We start from the raw sequence: 16,568 nt of genomic DNA on the forward strand, positions 1-16,568 counted from the left end.
CAACCAATGGCTCCTAGTCCCGTTCCCCTACCCATCATCACTTCCCTACACCAGCTCCCAATCCTAGTCTTCTTGCCCAGCCAGTCCTAGTCTCCTTCACTAGGAATTTCCAATTTCCCCTTTCTTTCCCCCACCCCTCTCAGCTTCTAGTCCTCCCCACAACTCCCAGAGGCTTGTTGTCCTGATCAACTCCCATTGCCACCCTCTGGTCTGGTTCTTGTCCCCTCTGCATTTCTATCAGACAGCTTCCTCCTCCAGATAGTCTTGGTGTCAGCAGGAAGGGACAGAGAACAGGAGACTCTCTCCCTGCGCTCAGTTCAGGTGCTTGGTCCCAGCCTACGGCAACCTATAGCTGCAGCTGAATGGGGGGGCGGGGGGGAGGAAATCTGCTGAGCTCCTGGCTTGAGCACACATAGATTTTAGCTGCAGAGTTCTAGCAAGTCTCTAGGAGCATGTGCAAACTGCAGTTTTTCAAATTAGGAAATAATGTAATATATTAGCGGACCTATTTTTCAATTTTCTTTAATAATGATATGCACTATGGACTGACTATTGCCTCTCATTTATGCCAAGAATCAAATCCCAGTCTCAGTTCCCCTACAATCTGAAGAGATCATATTCAACACATCTTGAAATAGTTCCAGCTGCGGAGGGGTTCTTAGCACAAGATATAGGGGCTCAACAATACACATTTTACCTAATTACCCCAATTCCTTATGCATCTTTACCAGCTTTGGGCTAGATCCTGCAACTTTTTGGCAGGAAGTGGAGAGCCCAACAAGTTCAGTTGTGTAGTCACTCTCAGCGCAGAATACAGGTGCAAAATAATGTTGCTGTTGTTACATACTCTCTACAAGACAAGAGTAGAGAACATAGACACTAAAAATATATATGATTTCAACAAACTTGGAGGGAAGGGTACTAACTACTGAATCAGCAGCAACATCTTCTACAGCAGCTGGGTTTTTCCTTGGAAGACTTCCATTCAGATGTTGATCAAGTCTTTTCCTCGCTTAGCCTAAGCCCTGGTCGACACTACAGACTTATGTCAGTCTAACTACATCACCATACCCCCAAGTTATGCAGTTATATCGCCCTAACTCCCAGCATAGACAGTGCTATATTGACAAGAGGACTTCTCCCACAGACATAGCTACCACTTCTCAGGGAGGTGGAGTACCAATGCTGATGGGAGAGCTTCTCCTATCGGCATAAGTAATGCCTTCAAGAAGTGGTACCGCTGCCTGCTGCAGTGCTGTAAGTGTAGACAAACCCTGAGAGTTTGAACAAAATTACAGCTCAAGGATGGCTACAAGCATACCCAGAACATTCAGTCATAACCACAAAAGGTAGACCTACTCTCAGTCTAAGTGGGCATCTGACTGGTCCAAAAATAATTGCCAATTGACTGGATTCTGTAACTTCCAAAGACCTTTGACTTCAGCCAGTCCCGGCTGGGAGCTGCAGGGTCAGTCCCCTGCCACCACCAATAGGCAGACCTTCTGCAGGTCCTGGCCATTGCAGGTGGCACCACTGCAGCTCATGGGTGGAACTTTCAGAGTTTGGAGCTGCCAGCAGAGGGGGACCCTGGAGCTCCCAGCCCACCCACAGCTTCCCAGGCTCCTCATTTTATCATGGATATTTTTAGTAAAAGTCACAGACAGGTCACTGTCTTCCATTAATTTTTCATTATTGCCCGTGACCTGCCCACAACTTTTACTAAAAATATCTGTTACAAAATATTAGCCTTAATTATGGTGCATGGCTGCAAGTTTAGGCTGAAGATGAATCTGGACAAATGCAGTGGCCAGGCTGACCACAATGCCTAGAAGATGTGCAATCATTTGGTGTGGCTTCTCCTTGTGCTTCTGCTAGCAGTCTTGCTCGCACATAGCACATTATGGGCAACTTACTCTGCCACCATGCATTCCTCCCTCTCCAGCATCATCTTAGCTGCAGTCTGGAATTGCTGTTCCTGCTCCAGCATCTCCCTTTGAAGCTCAAAGAGCAGGTCAGACTTTTTGCCAAAGCCCCTATGGATCTCCATCAAAAGGTCCTCCTGTGTCCTCTACCTTCTGCTTCTCTGGTTCTAGACTCTGGTGCTGATAGTCAGTGACCTTTTGGGTGTGTGGCTGGACTGCGCCTATGCAGATGGGCTTTAAAGCAAAGAAACAGTACATAGCTTTACTGTGTAGGGTAAAAAAAGGAAGAGAATCTCCCCTTTAGCTTTCTTTGTCACATCAAGATATTAATTGAGGGGAGTGAAGGCCTTAAGTGAAACTCTTCACTTTGCAGCTGCTAAATTCCAGAGTTCCTGAAACGTCAGTTGGTACGTCTACATTCCTTGCTGTGCTGAGTGGACATTACTGGATGCCAGGTTCTGCGGGGGAAAGGAGATCATGGTTTCCTATGCCCAGGAAGAAACGCTGAGGCAGCATGACCTAAAACCTATCCTCTGGATGCCAGGGATAGTGAAGGTAATGGTTGTTCCCATACCCCAAAGGGAAGCTACAGATGGCATCTCTTAAAGGCCACCCTACATCACATAACATCCCCTTGTATAGATTACCTTTGTAGAACCAACAACAGGTCCCTTATGTCATATCCCCCCTAACCATAACAATGGTCAATCAAGTCCTCACCTGGCTGAAATAATGCTGTTTCAGCATCTCCTCCCAGAGTCTTAGTCAAGGATGGAGTGACTGTGGCCCCTAGCATTGGTTCTGCCTCACCCAAGAACTCTGTGACCAGCAACAGGTCCAGCTCTGGGTCCTACTCAGGATCCTCCATGGTCAGTCACTCATGAACTTCCCAAGAGGCCTTTGAGTTGCCCAGGTGCATGCTGGAATCACCCAGTCAAACTGTAGTAGAATGAGCTTGCCAGGGTTTCACTTAGTCATTTCCCAGCAGTAGAGTGTCTTCAGTGATTTAATAGCTGAGCTAGAACAAATGCTACAGGTGCAGACGGCCACATAGAAGACAGGGTCCAAGTATCAAACTGAGTATTAATACAGAGTGGAAATAGTGTCCAATCAAGATGCAAGGGGGCGGGGAGGACAGACAACAATTAACCTGGGTGGGAGTTTCAGGAAGGCATGGGGGGACCGCCCGATACTTGAATGAACTGGACTGTATGTAGAGTCCTGACTGTATTACTATGCACTCAAGCTTCAACCCATCCACCCCAGCAGGCCACTGACACCTACCTCAAGCTTAATGCACCACTTGACTTTAGCTAGAGAAGTTTGTGTGCAGACCTGAGTCAGCTAAGGGACAACATTGAAAGTATTCCTCAAAACAACAATGCAGTAAAGACAAGCCCCTTGTTTTGTTTTAAATTAGAACTCAGCAATATTAACGTAAGTCAACTAGGTATCTACATACAATTGAAATGTAATGTGTACTGATGTCAATAAATTAATCAGCTGACTAACTGCTCCCCAGTGTAAAGCTATCTATACACTGTGAGCTCCTTCAGGGTATAGTCCAGGGCAATTCTGTTCAGTACCTGGGATCGGGGTTCTACAGAATACACAATAGCAATAGCACTATATCAGTAGTAAATATCAGCCTAAGACTGGATTTCAGTTACTCCCTTTAAACGCTATTGCCCAGGTTGGCCAGAAAAAAAAAAAAAAAATCCAACTTATTTCTAAGCGCCACCACCTCCAAACACACATACTGCAACACAAAAAGCTTGTTTAGTAGGAGCTGTTCAGCATGCACTTTGGACTTAATTCCACTCTCACTTTAGTTTTGCAGTTCATCTTTAACTTAGTCCTTTACTTTAGACATATTTTTCATTTTAGGAAGACTGATTTTAAGACTAAATGTCCTTCATGGCAGAGCATTTGTATGAAAGGGCTGTTCATACAACTCTGGGATCCATATGGCTTGCAAACTTTGTTTTGGACAAGCAACTTTAGGCAGGATGCCAGAGTAATTTACAGCAATTAAACAAAAGAGGTGAAGGATTCTCTTGGGAAGGACTGCAGTTGAAGAGCAGCAAGTCTGCAGATAACCGGACGCTGGGGGCAGCGTTTGGCTGGAAAGAAAGGTACTCTGTTGTTCTACTGCAGGAAGACCCTTTCTCTCCTTGGATTTTTTAAAGAGTGAATCTTTTGCTGCATTGCAACTAGTTTAGTTACCCTGCTCTTGATGTAATCTTCAATAATACCTACAGGAAAAAGTGGCTAAGAATGATTTCATCAGATCCTTAGAACCTAAGGCAATACTAAAAACTGCCTTCTTGCAGCCGGTTACAGGTTTCTTCCCTGCAAAACTCCCCTCAACAAAGAAGTTATAATTCAGAAGCACGATATAGATTTATTGACAATTCTTGTAAAGCATATTTAACATGCTTTCCTCAGTCCCCACCCCGCCACACAAACTATGGAAGTAAGATTGGCACAACTGACCAGAAATTACAGCAAGTGAAAGCTAATGCAAATAGTGTGAAGAAAACCTCTTTGTCTTAAGTTTTATTTAGAAAAGTATCCTGGTAAACAGCTACAGGATTTTCTCTTTTGTTTTGTTTGCTTAAGGGTTTTAACATAATGGCTGATCAACTGTAGAACAGAAACAGAACTACGCCAGAACATAATTTTAGAAAATCTGGTAGTGACCGAGGGAAAAAGAAGAATGTAGGTTTTATGGAAATTTTGTTTTAATATATTCACTGTGTAGATAATTATTCATACAGATATTGCCATATGTCCATATGAAATCTATTATAGGAAACTATGAACAATCATTACATGATTAGGACTCTGGGAGGGCAAGAATTTTGAGATGAGCCAGAAAGGAAGAAAATAATTCAGAGCCAGCAAATACTGTTTCTTTCCTGCACCCTACATTCTCACCAATCCTCTTGGTCTTGGACATGAGCCAGGGAACACAGGCATGAAGGAAGAAGCTTGACATACCTAAAAAGGCATAGACACAGTCGAACATCTTGCCATCACTTTTACATTCTACAAAAATGTGTGCTGCATGGTAATTATACTGTCATTCCCTGGGATGCAGATCTGGTAAAACAACTTCTGGCAAAATTCAAAGCTGGATGCATTCTAGAGGAGAGGGAGGAGGGATAAGCTCAGTGGTTTGAGCATTAGCCTGCTAAACCCAGGGTTTTGAGTTCAGTCCTGGAGGGGGCCCATTTAGGGATCAGGGCAAATATCTGTCTGGGGATTGGTCCTGCTATGAGCAGGGGGTTGGACTAGATGACCTCCTGAGGTCCCTCCCAACCCTGATATTCTATTACACGGGTAATAGCAAACTGAAAGATATCAGGAAGAATTAGCAGCCAGTTTTTCTATAACTACTTTATATTCTTCGGCTATAAGAAGGTTTTTAAGTAACATGTATCCCTTTGGTTAATTCTACCAAAAAAAAAAAAAAGTGTTTTACCACTGTACTATATAAATCATGTTTAAATAAACTACATAGAACACAGGTCCCAGTTCTGTACTGCAGGTTCCAGGTAATGTTTATTATGCTTCCAGTTCATTAATATTGTCATTTGACCACATTATGAATTTCCTTTTGTTATCTGCTCATTTCTATTTTAAAGGATTTATAAAGACACAGTATGTTTCAGCCAGGTTGGTGTGAACACATAACATTTGGGGTTTGTGAATAATGGAGAACTTCAGTTGACAAGGCATAGATGCATTCACATTTTCTCTAAAAGTGGTGAACATATACATTATGATGATGAATATCTTGAACTATTTATATTTTAAATAATCACCAATTTGAGGAACAAGTGAGCAATGGACATTGTACTATAGTAAAAGATTAGACAGAAAAACAGGATGTTCTCTCACAAGAAGATGGAAAATAAATCAAAGATTAAAAACTGAGGGAAATCAGATGACAGTAATTTTCTGCTACCAGTGACTTTTCTAATTGCTTGCACTTGAGATCTTTAAAGACAACATGCAAAATTTTGCCTCACAATATTATTTAAGCCAGTAGGACTGCACATGTTATGACTCAAAAATTCAGCACAGTCTCTCTTGGTAGCTCATAAATTTCCAATCATGAAAAGCTCTTCTCTTCTGTTGCTACACATGAACCTACTAGTTTGTCAATCTCTTCAGCCTCACAATACAGTTATTCTAGTTAAAAGATTTGCAGGTAAACTGGCTGCTCTTAGGAACAACCTAGAACAGCATTCCCCCAAACTTTTAAAAGCTAAGCCCCCTTCCCTTCAAAATAAAGGGAATCAGACACACCCAGGTGTGTTTGATGAGCAGTGAAATAGTTAACAGTGTTAACATTTAAATTATTTACTGAGTTAACATCCATTGAAATGAACGGGGTACTTCATACTTCAGAGCCATTGTTTCAGACTTCCTTCACACTCAGGCAGACATTGCTTCATCAGATACTTGATCTGTATGTTAGACACAGGTCAAGTATCAGAGGGGTAGCCATGTTAGTCTGGATCTGTAAAAGCAGCAAAGAGTCCTGTGGCACCTTATAGACTAACAGACATATTGGAGCATGAGCTTTCGTGGGTGAATACCCACTTCATCGGATGCATGGTCAAGTTTTTCTTTATAACCACAATAAGTAGAGACTTGGTTTCTTTAAAAGGGTAAGAGACTCGAAATCTGAAGCTCTAAAAAACAGATCTGCCAGTGCCATTCTGGCTAGTTATTTGTGCCTCCCCAGGGTAAATATACCCACACTTCGGGATATACTGCTTTTGACTGTTAATTAGGAGGATTTAACTAAAAAGCAGCAAGACAGATTCTCTTCTGAAGCTGTGTTCCAAAAAGGGGAGCATCAAACAAGACAGTTCTGGGTCCCAGATTCTGAGGGCTGGTCTGTACTGTCCCAACACCAGTGTAAATTATTGCAGCCCAGGGCTGCTCTATATTCCCTAAAAGAATAAATGCTAGTGGAGAAACACTATAGAGAAAACACTTGATTCTCCTAGTACCTATGCCAGGCAGGTGCGGCAAGTTGTATGGGCCCGTGGTGCCTGGGCTCCAGCAAATTCACAGCCCGGGTGGCCTGGCTCCACCAATGTTCAGGGCCCGATCTCTCCCCCGGCCCCACCAGCTGCCCCTGCACACCTCCCCCAGAGCATCCCCCAGCCCTGCCTGCCCCCTCCCCACCAAGCATCCCTGCTTGCCCTGGGTAGCAGGTGACTGTCCCCTGCAGCTCTGTGCTGTGCTTCCTCACCGGCCACAGCCGGCTACAAGGGAGTGGTACTCAGGGCAGCCTGAGGCGGCTGCTGCGCCTGCGAGGGAGGAGGAGAGGCAGGACCCCCCCCCCAGGCAGGAGACTCCGAGTCAACTCCAAGGGGGAGGTGGGTTTATCCGGACAGGACCTCCTGAGCAGCAGCCGGGGGTGGGGCTTGAGTGTCAGGGAGGGCCCCCCTCCCCCTCCAAAGCTCGCTGCTGCTGGCAGAGAGAGGGCTGGGGTGAGTCCCCCTCTCTGGCCCCCAGCCCCAGGGCAGCCTGCCTGCTGCACCCCAAACTCATCATCCCTGACCCAGCCCCACACCTGCACCGCACCCTCTGTCCCAGCCTATAGCCCACACCCAACCCCCCTCCCAGAGCCCACACGCAGCACGCCAAACTTCCTCCCACACCCCAAACTCATCCCAGCCCAGAGCTCACACCCAAACTCTCTCTGAGCCTGCACCTCTCCTGCACCCAAACTCCCTCCCACACCTCAACCCCCTGCCGCAGCCCAGAGACTACACCCAGCACCCAAACTCCATCTCAGAGCCTGCACCCCTCCAACACCCAAACTCCCTCCCAGAGCTTTAGGCGGGAGTGGAGGAGGACTTGGGCCATTCTGGGCACTACCAAAAGTTATACAAACCTGCCGCCCCTGATGCCAGGGTTGGGAGGGGCCTTCTGACGACTTTACAGCAGCTGAGACATCAAACCACTCCATCCTCCTTGCCAGGGTATTATCAATCAGCCAACTATAACCAGATTTCAGCCCCTTTGTACAGCCTGAGGCGTACAATATGGCCAGATCAGATAGACATTAGGCCAAATTTTCTGCTCTTGTTTACACATTAAACAAGTGTTTAGACTTGCATCCTCACTTTTAACCAACCTTTGGAGGCCCAAACTTGCTACATGAGTGAGATGTTAATCAATTCAATTTTTTTTAAAAAGAAGGTGGTACAAGAACCAATGAAGCTGGGAACCACTGAACTAGGCAATAGCTTTCTCTCTTTACAATAATATTCCCTTTCTGTCCTGCACTGTTGTATAGTATTGCTATGTGTTGTTTAGAGTCTTCCAATCTCCATGCCGGACATAACTACATTTCAATAATGGGTTAAATGAACCCTTTATATAAAGTCTGGTGAGCCCTTTGGGATCTTTAGAAGGAAGAGCTATATAATGTGGGAATACCACCACATAACAAGAAGTAAAGCCAACATATTGACAGCCTCCTGCCAATTCTACACATGTATCAAGTGGCAGAAGGCACATATCATAACATAGCAAAATAAATTCACACTCAAAGGCCATCTCATTAACCCTCTCAAAACAGAGTCATAAAACAGTCTTTTAGAGGCATCACTCCAAAGTCACAATGGCTACTGCTTTTCCTTCTCCCCGCCCCTCAACAGATATAATAGGAAACTAAAAGGAAAAATCATTGTTCCAGGGATCCCAATGAGAAGTTCTGTCAGCCTTCTGACTCATGTTTTCTGTATATTTCAAAATTGTGTCTCTGCAAAAAAAGTTTCAAAAGCCAAGTTTTCCCACCCCAAGCCCAGTGAGGGGTGAGTGGAGGTAAAATGGTGAGATTTGATGGTGGTTAGATTGAGTTACATTAGGGTAGAGAAGGTAACTAGTTTGGAGGATACTAGCTAGGAAGCCTGTACAAGTGTCTCATTTCATTTTTAAATGTATTTTATAGCATGTACCTTAACTAAATAAAATGGGAAGGGTTATCCTTAAACTATTTAAACGCAAATGTTACTGACAATATTGCATACCAAACAGCATCATTACAGAAGTCAATACTATCCCCTCCACTCCGAATACCCCCTATAAAGATCTAGTGTGACGTCATTGACATAATCTGTGACTAGACTAGGTGACTGTTGCGACCACTGTTATATATTTGCAGCAAATATTGTAAAAAAGGTGGTCATGCAAGGGGTCTCTGGAGAGGTTATGGTTTGTTGGTTATGATTATGCTGTCTATATGGATGTATCATTTTTTGTAGTTGAACTTATGAATATTGGTTCCATACTGTCTGTATTTCAAACTTATGCTATCCTTCTGGGTGACATCCTAGACAAGTTGGTGTCAGCTCTGCCTAGCCTGCTTGATGGCCCATTAAGGACCATAAGCTATACAACGGACCCTTTGAGAGAAGGCAGACACACCTTGTGACTCAACAAGGGACATCCCTATGGATAGAACTCTGAGGTTTTTCCATGCCATGTGATTGATAGCTTCTCTTTGGGACAAAGAAAGTAGAGACCACATGGCAAGAGACTAAAAAGCTGCTGCAGCTTCTCCATCTTGTCTTCAATCCTGCTTCTTACCTCTGGAGGGACTTTGCTACAAACGGAAGCTCTACACAAAGGACAGATCACCCATGCCAGCTGGGGATGGACTCCAGAGAGTGAACCTGAAGTTTATTCCATCATTGCTATTAGCCTGAACCAAGAACTTTTGCCATTACTGTAAGTAAGTGATTCCATTTAACCAATTCTAGCTCTCATCTATATTTTTTTCCTTTTATGAATAAACCTTTAGACTTTAGATTCTAAAGGATTGGCAACAGTGTGATGTGTGTGCAAGATCCGATTTGTATATTGACCTGGGTCTGGGGCTTGGTCCTTTTTCTTTTACTGGGGCATTGGTTTTCATAATCATTTGTCCCCATAACAAATGGCACTGGTGGTGATACTGGGAAACTGGAGTGTCTAAGGGAATTGCTTGTGTGACTTGTGATTAGTCAGTGGGGTAAAACCGAAGTCCTCTCTGCCTGGCTGGTTTGGTTTGCTTTAGAGGTGGAAAACCCCCAGCCTTGGGCTGTAACCGCCCTGCTTTAAGCAATTTGTCCTGAATTGGCAGTCTCAATTGGGCCTCACCAAAACCAGCACTGTTACACCCCTCCACTCCAAACACCCCCTATAAAGATCTAGAGAGAGGCAATTCAAATGACTAGAGATCTGAAAATACTTTAGTACAAAGAGATGAAAAAGATAGTTTAGGATTACTAGGTTTAAGAATGAGGTGACATAGTAATTGAATAATAGTACAGAGAAGATTAGACAAGTGCCCTATTTACTCTCTCTCAAAACAGAAAAAGCAATGGACACTCACTGAAATGAAAATGCAAATATGAACCAAATAAAAAGGAATTTCCTCCCCATATGCCTGAAGACATTCCTAGACTGAGTTAGTCTGTGGATTTCAATGAGACTCCATATCACAAAGTATTCTTAAGGCAAAGAGCATTTTCTACCAGAAGATCTTGAGTTACTTTACAAAGATTAAGTATCAGAGGGGTAGCCGTGTTAGTCTGGATCTGTGAAAGCAGCAGAGAATCCTGTGGCACCTTATAGACTAACAGAGGTTTTGGAGCGTGAGCTTTCGTGGGTGAATACCCACTTCGTCAGACGCAGGTAGTGGAAATTTCCAGGGGCAGGTATATATATGCTAGCAAGCAAGCTAGAGATAACGAGGTTAGTTCAGTCAGGGAGGGTGAGGCCCTGTTCTAGCAGTAGAGGTGTGAAAACCAAGGGAGGAGAAACTGGTTCTGTAATTGGCAAGCCATTCACAGTCTTTGTTTAGTCCAGAGCTGATGGTGTCAAATTTGCAAATGAACTGAAGCTCAGCAGTTTCTCTTTGCAGTCTGGTCCTGAAGTTTTTTTTTGCTGCAGGATAGCCACCTTAAGGTCTGCTATAGTGTGGCCAGGGAGGTTGAAGTGCTCTCCTACAGGTTTTTGTATATTGCCATTCCTGATATCTGATTTGTGTCCATTTATCCTTTTCCGTAGTGACTGTCCAGTTTGGCCGATGTACATAGCAGAGGGGCATTGCTGGCATATGATGGCGTATATTACATTGGTGGACGTGCAGGTGAATGAACCAGTGATGGTGTGGCTGATCTGGTTAGGTCCTATGATGGTGTCGCTGGTGTAGATATGTGGGCAGAGTTGGCATCGAGGTTTGTTGCATGGATTGGTTCCTGAGCTGGAGTTACTATGGTGCGGTGTGCAGTTGCTGGTGAGAATACGTTTCAGGTTGGCAGGTTGTCTGTGGGCGAGGACTGGCCTGCCACCCAAGACCTGTGAAAGTGTGGGATCATTGTCCAGGATGGGTTGTAGATCCTGATGATGCGTTGGAGGGGTTTTAGCTGGGCGGCTGTGTGGCCAGGGAGTTTTAGTTCTGGGCAGTAGGAGGCTTCTGGGTACACGTCTGGCTCTGTTGATCTGTTTCCTAATTTCCTCCGTGTGGAGATTTTGTAGTGTTGGTCTCTGTCTGAGGTTGACAACAACCAAGAAAATGGAACCCAGTGAGGTCTGCATAAAACCAGCTACACAACGACATCAGGATCTACAACCCATCCTGGCCCACAATGTACAACTGAGCTGACAATGATCCACACAACTTTCACAGGTCTTGGGTGGCAGGCCAGTCCTCGCCCACAGACAACCTGCACAACTGAAACGTATTCTCACCAGCAACTGCACACCGCACCATAGTAACTCCAGCTCAGGAACCAATCCATGCACAAACCTCGATGCAACTCTGCCCACATATCTACACCAGCGACACCATCATAGGACCTAACCAGATCAGCCACACCATCACTGGTTCATTCACCTGCACGTCCACCAATGTAATATACGCCATCATATGCCAGCAATGCCCCTCTGCTATGTACATCGGCCAAACTGGACAGTCACTACGGAAAGGATAAATGGACACAAATCAGATATCAGGAATGGCAATATACAAAAACCTGTAGGAGAGCACTTCAACCTCCCTGGCCACACTATAGCAGACCTTAAGGTGGCTATCCTGCAGCAAAAAAACTTCAGGACCAGACTGCAAAGAGAAACTGCTGAGCTTCAGTTCATTTGCAAATTTGACACCATCAGCTCTGGACTAAACAAAGACTGTGAATGGCTTGCCAAATTACAGAACCAGTTTCTCCTCCTTGGTTTTCACACCTCTACTGCTAGAACAGGGCCTCACCCTCCCTGACTGAACTAACCTCGTTATCTCTAGCTTGCTTGCTAGCATATATATACCTGCCCCTGGAAATTTCCACTACCTGCGTCTGACGAAGTGGGTATTCACCCACGAAAGCTCACGCTCCAAAACCTCTGTTAGTCTATAAGGTCCGCTTGGGACTTGTTACGCACATTAGTCCAACATAAACAGCCTCTTTCTCTCTGTTTTCTGATAACCCGTAAACATAACGGTAAGACTGGCCGTACAGGTCAGACCCCAGAAGGTCCTCTAGCCCAAGGAATCCTGTCCACCGTCCAGTGGCCAATGCCAGGTACTCCAGAGGGAGTGAACCTAACAGGTAATGATCAAGTGATCTCTCGCCTGCCATCCATCTCTACCCTCTGACAAACAGACAGAGTCTAGGGACACCATTCCTTACCCATCCTGGCTAATAGCCATTAATGGCCTTAACCTCCATGAATTTATCCAGTTCTCTTTCAAACCCTTTTATAGTCCTAGCCTTCACAACCTCCTCAGGCAAGAAGATTCACAGGTTGAGTGTGTGCTGTGTGAAGAACTTCCTTTTCTTTGTTTTAAACCTGCTGCCTATTAACTTCATTTGGTGGCCTCTAGTTCTTATATTAAGGGAACAAGTAAATAACTTTTCCTTATTTACTTTTGCCATATCACTCATGATTTTATATACCTATCATATCCCTCCTTCAGCTCCTCTTTTCCAAGCTGAAAAGTCCTAGCCTCTTTAATCCCTTCTCATATGGGACTGGTTCCAAACCCCTAAATCATTTTAATTGCCCTTCTCTGAACCTTTTATGTCAGAGATGACTTTACACACTACATGATCATCAACAGGGAAATGATGAAGAGAGCTGGTTAAGGTGGGTGATAGAGTTGAGAGATCTAGGACAGTATGTTAGGGGGGCTGATGAAGAACCAGTGAGCCCAGCCATCAACATACACTATTCTCAACAGTCAATGCAGAGAGAGAGCGCGAGCGCATGGCGCGGCATTATACACCTGCATTAACCCGTGACATGCACATGACACTAGTGCTGATACTTCAGCTTAGCGGCTGGCGTTTTAGATCTTACAAACGAAGTCTGGCTACAGGGCCCAGTGCCCCTGCGACACTGCCGGTCTCACAGCCCCGGGATGTGTAACCTGCTACGCGGCCGAGGCTGCTCCGCACCCCACTCCTGGAGGCTGCCCAAGCCCCGCGGCCAGCTGGAGCGCGCACAGCTGAGAGCAGCGAGCTGGTGCCGGCCCGCGCCGCCTGACACGCGGGGATAGCTGCGGCACGCCAGGCCGGGGAATGCCCACACCCCTGTGCCGCGCACCGCCGGCAAAGGCAAGTGGGGCCGCGACGGGGAGCCGGGCCGGACCCACCAGAGCCTCGGGAGGCTCCGCACGTCCCTCCCCCCAGGCTCGGTCCAGGGGCCCGCCCTGTACAGCGCCCCCAGCTTCGCCCCACAGGCCGGCCCCGACCCAGCGCCGGGGGGCGGCACGCTGCCGGCCTACCTGAGCGTAGTAGCGTTTCCTGAGCCAGGCCCCCGGGAAGAGCCTCCTCGCCATGGCAATGGCACATCCCCGCAGCGGGCTGCGCTCAGAGGCGGAGCGGAGGCAGCGCTTACCCGGCCGGCCCCCTCCGCTCGCACCGCGGCGCCGGGAGAACGGGCTGGGGTGGGGACCGCTGCGGCCCGCAGCGCAGGAGAAGTAGATAGCGGCTCGGTCCTCGCTGCCCCTCGGCGCTGAGGGCAGCAGCAACTGGCAAGGCAGCGCGGAGTCTTAAAGGGCGGCCGGCCAGTGTCTCTGCCGACGGAGACCGCCCGCGCCGCCTCCTCGGCTTAAAGGGGAAGTTGGCCGCCCCAGCGCTAAGGGGCCGGGCTTGCTCCCCAACCGAGTGCCGAGCACCCTCCCAGTACGTGGGGCAGCGATTGCAATAGTGGGTAGGACACCCCCTCAGTCACGAGCCCAAATCCACCCCCTCCCTCCCCCGCAGGCTCTGGGCCAACGCCGTGGAGCTAGGGTGCCCCTCTCCGTAGTTCTAGGGCGGGGGGGGGGGGCGGAGTAGCACCCACATCTGGAGTTAAGATGCTGGGCACTGTCCCAGTGTGGTTAATTTTCCCCTAATCTCTCCTTTCCCTTCCCTCCAGCCACGTGGTCAGACAGCAGCAGCAGGTCTAGTCCCATCTAGTGCTGGTCAAATAAGGAAGGAAGTTATTACTAATGTGTCAGATTGGTCAAAGATATTCACAAAATAATATTCCAGTAGTACAGAGGCATTTGAATAATGAAAATCTTTATTGAATAGTTGATGGGGAAGAACTGAAATACATTATTCATGCTGATTATTCTACCAACTCTATTCCTATCTGCCTCCCTATGGGATTTCTAATACATCTGTCCCAGTAATACCTAGGCAGTCGTGTTCAAATTTTCTGCTGCACTGCAAACTGGGCCTTGGCCTCACCATCCATAAATTCCAAGTATCTTGCAGGCCAGCTCTGGCAATAGCTCTCTAGTGGGTCACCTCCACATTCAGTATAACTACAGCACCCTCATGTAGGGTTACTAACTTGGTAATATTTAAAAACCAGAGTCTCTAGCAGAAGTGCTAGAACCTCCCCTGCCTCATCTCTTCCCCCCTACACCCCTGCCCTGCTCCTATCCCCTCTTCTTCCCCCCTGCCCCAAGTTCCTCACTGATTTTCCTCCTCCCACCCAGCTCAGGAGGAACTTATCTGCAGAGATGGGGCTGGGAGCTGCAGCTGCCTGATGAAGACAGGTGGCTCTGAGTAGGGGCTGGAGTGGGTGATGACCTGGCACCTCCCCTGCTCACCGTAACTGGACTTATGGTGTCTGGTCAGTAGATGTGACTGGACACTGTCAGGTCCCCTTTTCAACCAGACTTTACAGTCAAAAACCAAACATCTGGCCACCCTACTCTCATGGCCAAGATGGAGTCAACTCTACAGGGCAGCTCTGGCCAAGAAAAGGCATATGCAGGAACACAGTAGAGAATCCCCCTTCCACCCCAAGAGCACCTGTTCCTAACCCCACTGACTAAATACATACACACAGTGGATTAGTACAATGACTACAGGTAAAGGAAATATTTATTGACAGTGAGATGAATGGAGGAAAATAGAGGGAAGAGAGAGGGGGAGCACTAAGCAGGGTTACATCCAACACAAGGACCCACGGGCCCAATGTTACCCTTGTATAAAAGGATAGACACTGAGCAATGCATCTAGATTCAGACCTCAGGAATCCTTGGCAGACTTCCAGTCCAGCAGTGATTCTTGGGTGCTCCTAATTGTCTTTGGCACCAGTAAACTTTCCCCAACAAACCCTTCCAGTGCCCTTTTCTGCCATTCTCTGCACACCCACACAGTGCAACAACCTCCCTCCTTAGTTCCCAGTGCAAAGTCACAAGCCCCAGTACTCACAGACCCATATAGTTCTGGGTGATAGCAATACTGGGTCTGGCTTCAGTTTGTCCTTCTCAGGTGTTTCCTTCCCAGTGCCACACTCCTCCTGCCTCCCATCCTGGGATGTTCCTGGCTGGCACTCTGTCCTACCTGGTATTTTGGCTGGTTCTCGGCCGCTTTGCTATGTAAAGACCACACTCACACCTGTCACTGTCACTCTCTCTCTCAACCCCCTCCCCACTGGAACAACCAGCACCTCCTCTGCTTTAAGAAGAGGTTTTAAAGAGAACATGCTCTCTAAACCCCAAGGGGTTACCACTCTCCCTACTCCCCCCAAAAATAGTCTTTCCTGTCCCCAGCAAGGTGGGGATCCACAGCCTAGAATTGCCCAACAGGAGACTCAGAGCCCCCTTTGATCAAGAGCATCCTCAGTGTCCAGCCCACAAGCCCCCAAGGATTGCCCATGAAGCAACTCTCCCCCTATGGTACCCCAGAGATCTGTAGGTCACTAGGTTCCTCCAAACAATCGTATGTCAGCAGATGCCTGAGCCTAAATCCCCTTGACAGTATGGGATTTGGATTCCTAAGAGCCTAAATCCCTTTTGAAAAAATGAGACCTAGGCTCCTAAATCAGTTAGACATTGCAGCACTGAGCACATCAAAGCCTAAAATCTTTTAAAATCTGGGGCTTTGTGATCTATGGAGGGAAAGCATTCTGCATATACCAAGTATATATTTTATTACGTTCATTCAGGAAGGCTGTTCTGATTAAACTGAAGGTAAAGAAAAATACTAGGCTGAGCTTCTAAGTAGTGATTTTGTGGCAGGACCTTCTTTTAAAGAAGGAAGTGAGTCTGGAAACTACATATGGTTGTGAAGCTATGAAGCTGTAGAGAACTGTGCAGAATTTAAAGTGTCTTGCATTTTA

The 16,568-nt window shown here is 46.7% G+C and overlaps 1 protein-coding gene across 1 annotated transcript in view; it reads right to left on the reverse strand.

Moving 5' to 3' along the window:
- DIPK1A (divergent protein kinase domain 1A) overlaps nucleotides 1-13,845 on the reverse strand; it is a 42,600-nt gene extending 28,755 nt beyond the window's left edge. Inside the window, 1 exon segment of the mRNA XM_032773015.2 lies at nucleotides 13,729-13,845. Coding sequence (XP_032628906.1) covers nucleotides 13,729-13,782 — 54 coding nt within the window. The 5' untranslated portion in view covers nucleotides 13,783-13,845.
- Between the last annotated feature and the right edge of the window lie 2,723 nt (nucleotides 13,846-16,568).

Source organism: Chelonoidis abingdonii, chromosome 7 (assembly GCF_003597395.2).
Source record: "Chelonoidis abingdonii isolate Lonesome George chromosome 7, CheloAbing_2.0, whole genome shotgun sequence".
Classification (NCBI taxonomy): Eukaryota; Metazoa; Chordata; order Testudines; family Testudinidae; genus Chelonoidis; species Chelonoidis abingdonii.